This window comes from Camelina sativa, chromosome 16 (assembly GCF_000633955.1).
Source record: "Camelina sativa cultivar DH55 chromosome 16, Cs, whole genome shotgun sequence".
In the NCBI taxonomy this organism is placed as follows: Eukaryota; Viridiplantae; Streptophyta; class Magnoliopsida; order Brassicales; family Brassicaceae; genus Camelina; species Camelina sativa.
This window is the reverse complement of record NC_025700.1, coordinates 28,679,794-28,694,848: the sequence shown is the minus strand read 5'-3', so window position 1 is coordinate 28,694,848 and position 15,055 is coordinate 28,679,794. Positions and strand designations below refer to the sequence as shown.

General features: G+C 35.4%; 3 protein-coding genes across 3 annotated transcripts; 2 read left to right on the top strand and 1 right to left on the bottom strand.

The window, feature by feature from the left end:
* Nucleotides 22–1,591, top strand: LOC104753059. Its single transcript, XM_010475335.2, has one exon. It carries the CDS (start codon nt 154–156, stop codon nt 1,411–1,413), a length of 1,260 nt encoding a protein of 419 aa, XP_010473637.1. The 5' UTR covers nt 22–153; the 3' UTR covers nt 1,414–1,591.
* LOC104753058 (transcription factor MYB46-like) lies at nt 5,314–7,390 on the top strand. The gene is made up of 3 exons (XM_010475334.2): nt 5,314–5,602; nt 5,707–5,836; nt 6,284–7,390. The coding sequence occupies exons 1-3, from the start codon at nt 5,470–5,472 to the stop codon at nt 7,131–7,133; spliced, it is 1,113 nt and encodes a 370-aa protein (XP_010473636.1). The 5' UTR covers nt 5,314–5,469; the 3' UTR covers nt 7,134–7,390.
* On the bottom strand, nt 12,283–14,749 carry LOC104753056 (E3 ubiquitin-protein ligase SP1-like). The gene is made up of 11 exons (XM_010475333.2): nt 14,361–14,749; nt 14,239–14,291; nt 14,019–14,143; nt 13,834–13,929; nt 13,612–13,749; nt 13,471–13,536; nt 13,198–13,310; nt 13,002–13,112; nt 12,870–12,913; nt 12,692–12,800; nt 12,283–12,614 (listed from the first exon to the last, which is right to left on the bottom strand). The coding sequence occupies exons 1-11, from the start codon at nt 14,432–14,434 to the stop codon at nt 12,512–12,514; spliced, it is 1,032 nt and encodes a 343-aa protein (XP_010473635.1). The 5' UTR covers nt 14,435–14,749; the 3' UTR covers nt 12,283–12,511.

The following is a 15,055-nucleotide window of genomic DNA, read 5'->3' as shown; positions in this document are numbered from 1 at the left end:
TGGAAACAAGAAAAAGGAGATAACTGCGCACGAAGAACGGGTCTCAAGCTCTCCGACAAGACATGCGCACCACAAATTTATTTAGTCTCCGTATATAAACTCTCCATTTCCAAAACCTTCCCAATCTTCTTCTTCTTCCTCAAAAACAAAATCATGAGACCTGCACAAGATAATCAAGGCTCGTTCCTTGGCCGGATCAGTATCCGTCGCAACCAGTTCGTTGACGTCAACAACGAACAAGAACAAGAAGATCTCGAGCTTTTCCAAAAACACATCGCCGATCGCTTCACCGATCTTCTCTCTCCTACTCCTCCTCCTCATCAACTTCCAGCGTCCGATGAAACGAACACCGTTGCTCCCGTAGCCGCCACGGAGCAGATTATGTCCGTGACCTGGCTTCGTAAGCTCATGGATGTTTTCCTCTGTTGCGAAGCTGAATTCAAAGCGATTCTCTTAATGGGCCGTGACCCAACACAGATTTCTAAACCGCCTTTTGACCGGTTAGTTCCTGAAATGTTAGACCGGTCGATTAAAGCGCTTGATATTTGTACCGCCGTTGTTAACGGAATCGATTCCGTTAGACATTACCAGCGATTAGCTGAGATCGCTGTAACGGCTTTGGAGCAACGTCCGTTAGGTGACGGTAACGTGAGAAGAGCGAAACGCGCGTTGGCGAATCTCGTCGTCGCGTTGAGTCTCGAGGATAAAGAGAATGCCAGCGGCGGAGGCGGTGGCGGCGGCGGAGGGAACAAGATGACGGAGAGATCGTGGTCGTTCGGTCGTCGTAGCGGTGGATCATCGGCGGCGAGTAAAGGAGGAGCGACGATTGGTCAGCTAAAATCTTCGTCGTGGGCGGTCGGGAGAAATTGGTCGGCGGCGAAGCAGATCCACGCGATGACGGCGAATCTAACGCCGCCGCGTGGTAACGAAGCGGCGGGATTGCCGCAACCGATGTTTATAATGAGCACGGTGATGGTGTTCGTAATGTGGGTGTTAACGGCGGCGGTTCCGTGTCAGGAGAGATCTGGATTAGCGAATCATTTACCTGTGCCGCCGAAACATTTGAGTTGGGCACAGAGTTTGATCGGAATCCATGAGAGGATCGGAGATGAGTGGAAAAAGAAAGAGAAGAAAGGATCCGCTGGGTTAATGGAGGAGATGACGAGGATGGAGAAGCTTGGTCACTCGTTGATTGAATTCGCCGATGGATTTCATTATCCGGCGGAGAAAGATGCTGCTGAATCTGCGGCGGCGCAAGTGGCGGAGATGGCGGAGATATGCCGGAGAATGGAGGAGGAGCTTGTGCCGTTGCAGCAACAGATCAGAGAAGTTTTCCATAGGATCGTGAGGAGTCGTGCGGAGATTTTGGAGGTGTTGGAGCAAGCCGGGAAAGTTTCGGCGCCTGTTGTGTAAAAGTTTTGAATTATTGGGGATCAATTTCGAAGTTTTGTAATTCTTTGAGGGCTAATAGGATATTTTTTGTTTCTTCTATTGTTTGCTTTTCTACTTATTATTGGGCTTTTTAGAACTCTGGACGGGCCTATGTCATATGTCTTCCCTTCTTTCTTATATTTTTTCCAATTTTTTTTTTGTTGTTGTTAAATCAATGTATAATGATATCCAAAAACAAAATATGAAAATAAGTTTTTCAAAGGAACCTCGAAAACTCAGATTGAATCCAAAATACATTCCTTTTCTTAACCCACATCTTACATTTTGCTTCTTTAGAAAGGTTAAAATAAACTTGCATGTCTCCATTTTCAACATTTCAAAAATACACTACTACATGTAACTTTTTTGTTTTTGTTTTTTTTCTTTTTTCTCATGCAGAGCTTATTGGAAAACAAAGATAGCTTTGGGAATTATTACCAAAAAAGGGGGATGAAAAAGGAACAAATATCTTAATATAATACTATTCATTTATTTTTGCTAAATTATATTATATTCATTTGAAGGATCAAACTCAGGTGTCATGTGATAGCAACCACAAATGATATATGTTTTGAATGTCTATTATCACCTGAAAGACGAATAGATATATTGTCAATGTCTCTTTTTCTTGTAGGAAGATAGATATATCTTTTAAGGTTCATTAGGTTTTTAACTAATTAAGAGAGTTTATGCCAGATATGATTCTTACCAGTACGTATATATTTTATATCGGTAAATATTCATATATATATATATAGTAAATAAAAACAAAGCTAGCATTTATGAAAATAAAGAAAGAAGAAAAAGGTTCCATATTGAATATCCTTTAACAAAAAAAAAAAAAAAAGGTTCCATACGAAGATTCTGAGATCACGTACGGTAGTGAATAGACAAAAGTCCTCGGAAAGTTTCAAAACACTAAATAATTAACTCCAAAAGCTACCGCCAAAACCACGACGATCACGTTGTTTTGTTTATATTGCTAATTATTTTAAGTTAGACGACCTATATTTTGTAAATATATTTATTATTAGAAATTCCACGAACTTACATAAAATCAACTTAGGTACGTAACCTCACGAGGTTTCTAGCAAAGAAATTAAGTCTTTTATTTTGTCCTACTCCACGAAATATCAGTTTTAATTAATTTATTTGAGAAATTAAAAAATACATTTAAACGTATCAATTCTAATTAAACTAAACATATATAATAAACAAATATGAGAAATTTGATCTTAGTATCCTATATATACGCTACATCAACTTGAGGAGTTCTTTAAAAGGGAGTGTGATCATAATGGAGAGAACTGAATTATGTAAGGTAGAGACATCTTAATCTAATGATTATTAGTATCTCGACCAACCATCCCTTGAAAGGCTTGTTTAGTTAATTAAGACAGTTGCTTCATTAGCATCACTAGTTAATCACCAGAACTATTATTTATGTTGACAAAACATTACCTCGTTTAAAAATTATATTTGATTAATTAAACAAACATTTGTGGACCCAAACCAACAAGGCCAGTCTATTGCTCCTCCTTAAAGGTAAGCCCTTAATGATTTCAACGATAGAAAAAACACTAAAACTATGCTTAAGTTGGAACATATCACTATTAAGTACATTAAGTCATTAATTATAATCAGAAACGTTGAGTGCTAATAAATGCTCTTTTACTTCACAAATATAGGCGTTTCTGTTTATTACATTCCGAGAACTTAAGATTAGTTGAATGCAGATGTTTCAAATAGAATGTTTGCAATGTGAAAGGTTTTAATGTTTTTTTTCTTTGTTTCATTTTGATTTCTTTTCTCATTTTTTCTCTAAAAAGGAATAGAAGAAAATATAGCCCAGAAATAGATTGCGATATATAGAAGCAAAAGTCACAATTCTATGTGATCCAATTCACATCGATGTTTGGTAATTGATTTGCTATAATCCAGCGGTCCCACTTTACATCGATTCATCTACGTACATGGGGTCTTCACATACATGTGTGTAGGGCTACATACATATACACATACATATAAATGAAAAAAAAAAATGTAATGGAACAGTGATTTAGTGATGCGAGTGTTTTGGACATTTTATATAACCCAAATTCTAATTAATCAAGTTCATAAAACGACGACCATGCATCTTATCTTATGTGTTGGAACATGTTTATGTATGTATTATGAATCGTAATTTGTACGTCTTACGTAAGCATTTGTCTATACTTTCTAGTAAGGATTCTATCTGAAAACAAATTGATTTCATTCATTGATATTGTTAAGGACCCTTATTGTATCATAAGAGATTTTAGCTGCTTAAATTACGATAATTAATGAGATTGTGTAAATTAAAAGTCCCCGCAGTCAGAAAGAACAAACCTGATGTGACATATTTGTTATATATACATATACCATATAGTACTATTGCATGACATATTTACAAGTTACCAATACAAAAAAAAAATAAATAAATAAATAAAAGGAGAAAATTTCTAAACGAAGCGATTTCATTATCGGCAAGGTCTTCCGATATGTCTCCTAACTAAATCAAAGCCTTGTAACTGAAACTTGTGATGATTGTTTTTTCGTATATCTTTGAAAAAGCTTCAATATTGGACGTACACTAATATATTTTTTTTCCGATTTGTTATCTTTTAATTTCAAAAATCACTATAACTAGGCTACATGACTTAATCAATTATTTAATGTTGAAAACACTATTTTATCAACTTCAAATACACTTCTTGTGTGTACTAATACGTGTCCATATATAGAATCCAAGAGCGCTCTCTTTTACTAGAAATTACGATTGTTGTTGTTGTTAACAGAATTATAATAAATCCATCATAAAGTTCTCTAAAAAAAAAAATTAAAACATATATTTTTCTGTTTCACAAAAAGTGTTATTTTTAAAAAAATTATTTTACAAAGAACATCCTTTTATATTTCTAATATATTTCTTATACTAAATTTTTTAATTTATTGCTAAATCCAGCATTCATTTCTTTGAATTTCAATCATTAACAACTTATTATATGTGATATAATTCAAAAAATTTCCTAATTTGTATGAAATATGTTAAAATAATATTTTTTATTAAATAAAGAGAGTATAAGTGACACAACATTTTCATCTTTGATAGGGCTTTGGAATAAGTAAGTTACTTTTTTTTTAAAAAAGATAGGGTTTTAGTTGAAAGATGGAAGGATATCATTTAAAGTTTGGCTTCATCTTCCTTTGGTTTGCGGTCATCAAGTACTACCCACAGAAAAGAAAAGTACATTTATTATTGTGTGTTACGATAAATGAACAGCGTTTTAATTAGAATGTGATTTTTTTTTTTTTTTGTTAAAGACTATTTATATAGTATATGACAAAATTATAAACCAACGCGATCCTTCACACCCAAATACGTTTTAATGAAATAAATAAATTTGTGGTACTAAAAAAATTAACAGATTCAGAGTAATAGAGCTAGAGGGGTAGAAATAGAGGAAAGCAGTGCAGAGTACATGATTACTGATGAGCAACAAATCTATATGGCGATTAGTTATACATATCAAACTATTTTTCGTCTTATAAATTATTAAGTTTTAAAGAATATAAGAAACAAAGAAAAGAAGAGGAACTTTTCACGGGAGACAGAAGGGTACGTGAAGAGAAAAACATAGAAAAAAGTGATAAGGGCTTAACGTAATAATACTACAACCAAAAGCTCTCTACGTACAACGAGTAATAACACATGAAAATAGAAAGTCGATGAGACGTCGTTTTAAGGTTAGATCGATGCAGAAATATCTCAGGCCCTACCCCTGGGTCCTCACCCGACCCGACATTTGTCTCCTGCCCCTTTTTAAAACTCTCCTTTGCTTCTTCCTCTTCCATAGCCATATGAAACTCTCAAATAAACATAACCCAAGAAAGAAAGAGAGTAAAAACCTTTAGGGTGATATACTTAATATATATAATTTAATTTAAGCTTAATTATTATCATCGATTAAGTGGTTCGCTATAAATTAAGTTAATTTGAGGAGCTACTAACTAATAATGGGTCATCACTCATGCTGCAACCAGCAAAAAGTGAAGAGAGGGCTTTGGTCACCGGAAGAAGATGAGAAGCTTATTAGATATATCACAACTCATGGCTATGGATGTTGGAGTGAAATCCCTGAAAAAGCAGGTACTTGATTATGTATATATAGCTTTTTAACAATTCTATTTATGTCTTGCGCTAATTGACTTATAGATTTATTGTAATTATAATGCATGTTTGATAAAATCTAGGGCTTCAACGATGTGGAAAAAGTTGTAGATTGCGATGGATAAACTATCTTCGGCCTGATATTAGGAGAGGAAGGTTCTCTTCTGAAGAAGAGAAATTGATCATAAGCCTTCATGGAGTTGTGGGAAACAGGTTTCCATTTTTCGCAAAGCTAAATTAAATATGTATTTTGTAGAGATAACTTAGTTAATTCAATATAGTGTATAAAAATAGCATTATTGAAATTCTTTTAAGAATACTGATATACTTACCATTTTTAGTAATAATTTTGTTGTGTTGGAGTTACATACTATATATATACTACATTTTATACTTATTATTCAATTTGTCATGATATAATATTTATTTAAATTAAATTATTATATGTTTAGTTTAGCCACGGTTCGAAGCAACGACTAGCCTACTGCCGATGACTAAAAGAATCTTTAACGTGTAGTTTCATTAATCTCGTGGTACTCTTGTCTACGTGTAATTCTTTATCAAGTATAGTACGCTTTAAGTTACTTAATCAAACATTCACAGAAATACATACTGTACATACATATTTTCTTATTGTTTTTTTCTTTCTTTTTTTTTTAGGTGGGCGCATATAGCTAGCCATCTACCCGGAAGAACGGATAACGAGATCAAAAACTATTGGAATTCATGGATCAAGAAAAAGATACGAAAACCGCATCACCATTACAATCGTCATCAACCGTCAGTAACTACAGTGACATTGAACTTGGACGATACACCTATGGCCAATACCGTCACCTCTAGCACCAATCCATCCACTGTTGATAACCTACAATTTGATGGTTTCACGGATTCTCCGAACCAGTCAAATTTCGCCAATGATCAAGAAACTAATATAAAGATTCAAGAAGCCCTTCTCTCCCATAAACCTCCCCTCTTTATGGTAGACACAACACTTCCTATCCTAGAAGGAATGTTCTCTCAAAACATCATCACAAACAAGAACAACAATCATGACACGCAAAGAGGAGGAAGAGGAAACCTTTGCGAACAAGCATTTCTAACAACTAACACAGAAGAATGGGATATGAACCTTCCTCAACAAGAACAACGAGAACCGTTTCAAGTTCCTACAATGGCGTCCCATTTGTTCAATAACTCTACCTGTTCGAATATTGAGACAACTATAAGTTATAATCTCCCCGCGCTAATAGAGGAAAATATGGATAACATTGTCCCAATGGAAAATAGCAATTCGCAAGATGGATATATGTCATCAACTTTCGAATGTTTAAAGAGGCAAGACCTAAGCTATGATCAATGGGTAGATTCACAACAATGCTCTAATATTTTCTTCTGGGACAACCTTAACATAAACGTGGAAGGCTCATCATCTCTTGTTGGAAACCAAGATCCATCAATGACCTTGGGATCATCTGCCTTATCTTCATCTTTTCCATCTTCATTTTAAATTATTGTTTATCGCATCACATAAATTCAAGCTAATTTGTGTATAAGTTTGTTCTTTAGTTTTTTTTTTCTTTCTTATTTTCGTAGAGTCTGTTTTCTGATTTTTTTTTTTCTTTTTCTTTTCTTTAATATGATCTTGTAATAATGAGTGTTCTAAACTGTTACGAGGGCATGGTGTGAATGTACGTATGTATATTGGTATTTGCTCACTCATGGTTTTATCCTTAACTTGATGTAATAATTAAGGAGAAAAAACAAGCATTGATTCCATGTTGCAAAGACATACTTTCCATGCATTCAACACGTTCGTTGACAATGTCGTTTAATTACATAAGTCATTCGGGACAAAGTACAACTATGGATTCATAATGGAGTGAAAATCAAGCCTGTCTATCATTATATTCAAGGTAGTGTTTATGTTCTTCCTTCAAGGACTAATAAGAAGGACATGCCGGCTGGTTTAAATTTGTAGATTTGGAAGTCACGTCTCTAGAAAGGAATAGTAGTAAGAATAATGAGTAATTTAAAATTTGGGAGTTTGTAAAAGACTATTATAAACCAGCCGGCATGTCCAATACAAGACTATTATATTAGCCCATGTAATATCCATCAATGAAGTCACGTTATTATTATAACGTGTCTTGTATTTCCTAACATTGACAATACAAGAATAACGTTGTTATAACGTGTCTTCTATTTCCTAACATTGACAATATAATAATAACGTGTCTTGTATTTCCTAACATTGACAATACAAGACTATTATATTAGCCCATGTAATATCCATCAATGAATCATATTAAGTAAGCTGACTTATAACACTTTGTTTATGTAGATCGATGGCTCTTTAAAGAAAATACCAGATTGGATCAAAGATCTTCATGGATTAAAATCGCTTCAGATATTTGGATGTCCAAAACTTGCATCAGTGCCAAAGCTCCCTGGCTCACTTGAAACACGAATAGGAAACACTTGTGCATCATTGGAGACACTAGTATCTTTCCCAACTGCTTCAAATTGGGTCAAGAAGCACATAAAGTCATCACTCAGCAATCAATGTCAGCATGCCTACCCGGAAGAACAATACCTGCGGAGTTCGATCACCGAGCTATAGGAAGTTCCTTGACCTTCCGACCAGGTTTCTGCGGGTTTAGGATTTGCGTAGTGGTTTCCCCTAAAACAGAGGAGATGAAAGAACATATTACTCATTACTCAATGTCTCGCATATGCTTAAACGGTTGGCCCTCTGACCAGTACATACTTACGGGTCTCCGTGAAATCCAAGGGGAACATCTTTGTATTACTCACATTGTATTGTCTGAAGATGATCAATGGTTTGAACCGGAGAAAGAGATATTGCTGGAAATCATCACCGCACACCAAGAAGTCGACATTATTGAATGTGGTGTCTTGACGGATGAAACCGAAACCGACAAAACAATAAGAAGCTTAATCTATATCTGAACAAGTGTCTATGGACGACGATGAAGATATCTCTGATGGGAGCAATGAGTTTGATGAACCCAAAGTAATACTTCTCAAGGCATGACAAGGTATCATTCTGATTTGTATATTTTTATTTTTATTTCACATGTTAGTTTATATTTAGCTTTCTACATATACACTTAGACGTGAGTATGTGATTTTGCTGTATTCAACTCTCTGTTTACCACTTTGTATGGACTTGAAAAAGTAATCGAAGAAAGATGATGAAGAACGAAGTGAATGCTCGGCGAACCGAACGGTTAACCGATCCTATTAGGAGGTTAGAGTTGAACCGAACGGTTAACCGATCCTAAATTAAAACTTCCCAAGGCATGACAAGGTATCACTCCCTCCATTCTGATTTGTATATTTTGATTTTTATTTCACATGTTAGTTTATATTTAGCTTTCTACAGAGACATGAGTATGTGATTTTGTTGTATTCAACTCTCTGTTTACCGAACGGTTAACCGATTCTAAATTAGACTCTTTCTGATCGGTTTAATCAATTAAAAAGCCGGACCGATTTGTCCAAATTTCAGTTGGGTTTGGTTCACAATCCCAGGCCTACATGTTATAATAATGCTGCTACTAACCAAAAAATATCTGATAACACTAATTAACTCTACTTCTTAAACGTCATACCAAAAAGAAAACTCTACTTCATAAACGCGAAAGGTTATTTGGATATTTGAAAGCTAATGTTTTTTATATACACGTTGGATGAGCTAATTTTTTTTTTTAATAATTTTAAATTAAGTAAAATTAAATATTAAAACTTTAGATAAGCTAAACCGACGACCGAATTATATATCGAACCGGGTCGGAGTATCTATACGATCCCGGTTTAAGAGATATTTTATTGAAAGGCGTATAGTTAACACTGAAATACGCGTTTGTAATTTCTTCTCCAAATATGGATTTTGAGCAAATTAAATAATTTTTTAGCAATACAAAATAATTATCTGAGTCTTTGTTGATTAATATAATTTGAGTTTGATTTTATTGAATTGTGGTTCTAAACCATATATTCAAATCTTAAAAAAATATATTTACTTTTCTTTATTTCGATTTTATATCTATATTTATGAAACTCAAATTTTGCTAGAATGTATATTCTAAAATATTGTAGGATTTATATTCTATTTGTTTTAGAACATATAGTAAATCGTAGAATATATTCTGAATTTTGTAGAACATAGAGTAAATGTAGAATATCTATTATGAATTTTATAGAAAATATTTTGAATTCTGAAATTTTTAAAACATATTTCAATTCTAAAATTATAGAACATGTACAAATGGTACATGTTCAAATTTTTTATAAAATTTGTAGAATACAAAATCTAAACTTTTTAGAACTTATTAAAAACCTAAAAAAACGTATTATAAACTATAAACTTTTCAGAACAAAATCATCGCATGATTGGCATTAGTTGCTAAGGCATGCATCACATCAGCCAAAGCAGATCAGAAATTTGAAGACTAACAATAAAGTGGCTTCATGAAGAAACTCATTCAAATGAGTCTGCGCTACCGACCTTCTCACCTAAGGTTCCTCCCAAATTGACTCAACCTGTTCAGTGCTGCATACTTTTTAACAATATAAAAAACTATTTTTTTCCAACAAAATCACAAAATCTCTTCTCCAAATATTATTCATACTTGTTTATTAACACGATTTTTATATTGATGATTTTTGTGAACCAATTATCGAAGAGTCAGCATAACGAAGGGGCAAAAAGCGTACAAATTTCAATAGCTTATTGTTAAAACGGCTTTTCCAATGCCTAAGCTCAAGAATATCAGCTAATTAAGGACAGAACACCAAGTGTATGTGATTTCTTTTTCTCCCCTATCTTGCAGTTATTAACTTCGAGATGCCTTCTTCTAGTTACATATAAAATTAAGTCACATCAAGTATATGGTCGGGAACTTACTTGATATATACATATATATATGTGTACAAAGTGAATCACATTACTAAATTCTTGTAACAAAAGCTATATTCCATTTTATAGAATAGTTTATGGATTCTTTGGTCGGTCACCAAATTATTTGACATAGCCAAATTTGAACACAGAAAAGTTTGCGTATATGATTAGGTGCCATCCGCTAGGTCTCGTCTAACAGGTTTTAGAACATATATTGGTGTGATTTAATCAAATTATAAATCATATCATCTCTACACTCAAAACTACATTACATTATGGTCTTCCGAATGATATAATACATCAATGAGCATTGGTTGGATATCATTAAAAGTATGCGTTTTATCTTCAATTTCTCAACGTCTACATGACAAAATTTGATAGTAGTGATAGAGTGCATCTACCCGAGGACATGGATCTTCCACCTCGTCTAAGGTTATTACACTAGGACATATACCCTAGAAAGCTTATTCCTCGTACATTTTGTTCGGAATATCTTGTGAAACTTAACTTGCGGTATAACCAACTTGAGAAGTTTGGGGAAGGAGCCCAGGTTGGTTTTTATATTAGCTTACTATAAATATTTGACGTATATGTACTTTCTCATCATGTATTGATGTTCTTCCTCTATTGTGTCGTTATATATTCAGCCCCTTACAAATCTCAAGAAGATGGATTTGTTAGGATCCTTGAACCTCAAGAAACTCCCGATCTTTCAAATGCTACAAATCTCGACTGCTTGCAAGAGTTTGGTGGAGATTTCTTCCTCTGTTGGAAATCTTCATAAACTAGAGTTGTTAGACATGGGATTCTGCACAAAGCTACACATTGTTCGGATACACTTCGATTTGGCATCTCTTGAATCGGTCTACATGGTGGGGTGCTCACAATTGAGAAAGTTTCCAAATATTTCCAAGAACATCACATCACTCCATATCGCAGACACGATGTTGGAAGAATTGCCTGAATCAGTTTGGCATTGGTCTCGCCTTCAGAGGCTCGGTATAATTGGTAGTGTCACTACATTTCGATTTGCAGGAAAACATTTTCTAGAACGAAGTGGAGCAGATATTGAGAAATTTCCAGATTGGATCAAAGATCTTCATGGATTAAAAGAGCTTTACGTAGGTGGCTGTCCAAAACTTGCATCACTGCCAGAGCTTCCTGGCTCGCTCAGAACACTAATAGCAGAAACTTGTGAATCACTGGAGACCATATCTTTCCCTATTGACTCTCCACTTGAGTTGGTCTATCTTCCTAATTGCGCTTCAAATTGGGCCAAGAAGCACAAAGAGCAATTATCAAGCAATCAGGTAGTGCAAAGGCATGTCTACCCGGAAGGAACATACCTGCCGAGTTCAATCACCCAGCAATAAGAAATTCCTTGACCATCCGTTCAAATTTCTACGGATTTAGGATTTGTGTTGTGGTTTCCCCCAAACAGCAAATGGAAGAAGCTTACTCTGCATTATTCTGTCGCATACACTTAAATGGTTTCCCTGTTGACGAAAACATAGTACATGATCTCCCATATCTGCAAACCATCTATTTATCTTTCAGTCTGAATTGTTTGACAAAGATGGATGGCTTGAACAGGACAACGAGATATTGTTCGAATTCAGCACCACACCCCAAGACATCAACATTATTGAATGTGGTGTCCAGATCTTGACTTACAAACCAACCGAAGCAGAAGCAGCTAGGTAAGCTATGAATCTAAATCAGAAGCGCCATGAAAACCAAGTAGAACTTTTTTATTTTTTATTTTTTGTGGAGCAAATTGCTCGAGTACAATCATGTACTGTACTGTAAATCGAGCACCTTAAGTTCACATATAACTCGAATGTTTTGTTCTCGAAATCAAACAAAAGAGGATAACGAACACTAAACTGACGTTTTGATCTTGCGGTATTTACAGACAAGACTCTATGAGTAGAGAATGCTTTTGAGACCTGAGTTGTTCTTCAGTGACGATAAGTCTTAACCACTTGATCGATTCGTCTCCGGCATAGTGGACAGCTAGTCAAGTGGGAGGAGCATGTGGTGCAGCAGCACATATGACCACACCTGCGAGTACCAACCACAAGCGTTTAAGAAAGTTGCAAATGCAGCAGAATCAGCCAAAAAGGCAGAAGAATGCTTACGGGACAAACACAGCATTGTACTCCTGCTCTAGGCAGATCACACAGAGATCAGGAACAGCGTCTTCTTTCTTGGTAGAATCTAATTCACTCTCACGTGCCCCGTTTGAACCTGGTGAGAGAGTTTTGTAGTCAGAGCCAGTGCAACTTATATATCGAAAAAAGATTCACCAATGGATACCTTCACTCTCTAGCTCAGCTCTCTTAGCTGCTGCATCAAGCACTCTGCAACAACAGCTTACTGCTTAATTTTGTGTGAACATCATTAAGTAGAACTTTTTACTTTCTAGACAGACAAATCTGTGTGACATACCTTTTTTGTAACTGTCTACGCCGTCTTCTCTCTAGAACAGAATCAATGACATGCTTTGTAATCAGGAACACACCAAAAACAGTAAAACCCATGGAGGCATATTTGTACCACCTGTAAATTATACTCTTATCAACCAGTTTTGGCTCATCATCTGTATAGGCAAAAAAAAACACCACGAGAGAAGAGAGACACAGACCTCGACCATTTTCCCAAATTAGAAATGAGCTGATCGAGTGATTTAGGAGAGACATAGAAAGGTCCTCTGTCAGGTTTTTTAATCCTGAATTCTCCAATATCGTCCTTGACAGCCTGTCATACATGGTAGCCACAGAAATTAGATTTGAACTCATCAGTATATCTCTATACAAAGATCGATCCAGCTTCCTACAAATATTGCTAGTATCATTGTATCTCTAGATTCTCTACAACTTTAAGTAAAAGAGATAATCGAAAACACTATACGACATACCTCACCAACAACTGTTAGAGATATTCCAGTTGGAAGAACACGCTCAATGCGCTTAACTCCAAGCATCTGAAACAAAACAATGGCCGCTTAAGCAAATGGAGAGGCCAGCAATAAAAGAACCAGAAAAAGAAAAGCGAAAACCTTAAGGCCTTGGAGATAATCAAGTGTTCCTCGTACAAGTGAGCGTCCTGACTCTTCAAATACTTCACTACCAACAGTCAAGGCAAACCCTGTCGCACCACGAGCTCCCATTACATGGACACGACTTGTCCCATCGTCCTATAGCAAACGAATTTAGAAATGCTATTAAGAAACATTCAATCATAACTCTTTGAAACACAATGCTACTTATATTTGGCTTACCAAAAACCAGGGAACCTCTTTGCTCATTGAAAGCATCAATGCACTATCTTGTACCCAAGAACCCGTCTCATTATGTTTCAGAAAATGTTGTTCCGCCTAAAAAAATCATGCAATTACTAGAGTTTCACATACAACCTAATCGATGGAAACACAAAGAACAACAAAGTTCCATGTCTACAACATACCGTTTCCTCAACAATAACACCGCGTATGCCACTATGCTCACATTTGATAGGCGTCTCAGAGCCAACTCTTCCTGATACCGCAACAATGAAAGGCAGAATCTTGCTATCTAAATCTAGCAATTGAGCTATACAAAACACAGAGCAATCCGTAAACATCATCAACAATCATTCTGAGACTGATACAGTAGATGAAGCAATCAAGGGAGAAGAAGAAGATTACCTAACTCCTTGAGTTGATTAACCCTAGTGACAGTTTTGAGCACTTCAGCATCCCTGCGCTCCAAAAGATAAGAAAGGGATTTGATTGATACTCTACACTATGGGAAGATGATAATCACAAACCTGCCACTGCTCCGGCCGAGAAGATAAAGAGCGGCGGCGCTGAAGCAGCAAGTAACTCCACCCCAAGGAATCATCAGACTCTGAATTAGTCACTCTTACTGGGTTTCAAGAAGAACAATACCCTTTGAATTGATTGATGAGAGGTAGTGTACGAATCTGGATTAGAACACTGAGCGTTGGAAGAAGATCTTGAGAAAAAATTTCCTAATCGAGGAATCGTTTGAATAAATTGAAATCTAGAAATAGTGAAACAAAAAACGAATTTTGTATTTTTAAAGAGGGTACATGAAAGATTCAGACTTTCAGAGTGTTGGAATTGAATGATTCTTTGCTTCGATCTCTCCTATACTCTCAAGCTGTGCTTTCTCTTTGTTTGGGGAAGAAGACGACACAAGGCTTAAGCAACGAAGCTGGTGACGTGGCCACTTCCCAATCCAATGGGCCTAATTGTTTTTATTACTCTTTTTAATGTTTAAGCCCAATTAAGACGCATGGTAAGAGGGATAATTTGCAATTTAGTACTAATGTATATCAATTTTTATAATGCAAAGAAACCTTTGAAAACACACATAAATATAATAAACTAGATAAGGAGGTCAGCATAATCAACCAGAGCAAGACAAAAGAAGGAGCCAGCAAAGTCCCTCTGATGTAACCAGGGAATCTCATAAAGTGAATATATATATATATATATA

Coding starts and splice junctions, on each gene's coding strand:
- LOC104753058 (XM_010475334.2), top strand. CDS start 5,470: ATGGGTCATCACTCATGCTGCAACCAGCAAAAAGTGAAGAGAGGGCTT. Junction 5,603..5,706: donor TGAAATCCCTGAAAAAGCAG/GTACTTGATTAT, acceptor GATAAAATCTAG/GGCTTCAACGATGTGGAAAA. Junction 5,837..6,283: donor CATGGAGTTGTGGGAAACAG/GTTTCCATTTTT, acceptor TTTTTTTTTTAG/GTGGGCGCATATAGCTAGCC.
- LOC104753059 (XM_010475335.2), top strand. CDS start 154: ATGAGACCTGCACAAGATAATCAAGGCTCGTTCCTTGGCCGGATCAGT.
- LOC104753056 (XM_010475333.2), bottom strand. CDS start 14,434: ATGATTCCTTGGGGTGGAGTTACTTGCTGCTTCAGCGCCGCCGCTCTT. Junction 13,311..13,470: donor CTCTAACAGTTGTTGGTGAG/GTATGTCGTATA, acceptor CATGTATGACAG/GCTGTCAAGGACGATATTGG. Junction 13,113..13,197: donor AATTTGGGAAAATGGTCGAG/GTCTGTGTCTCT, acceptor TATAATTTACAG/GTGGTACAAATATGCCTCCA.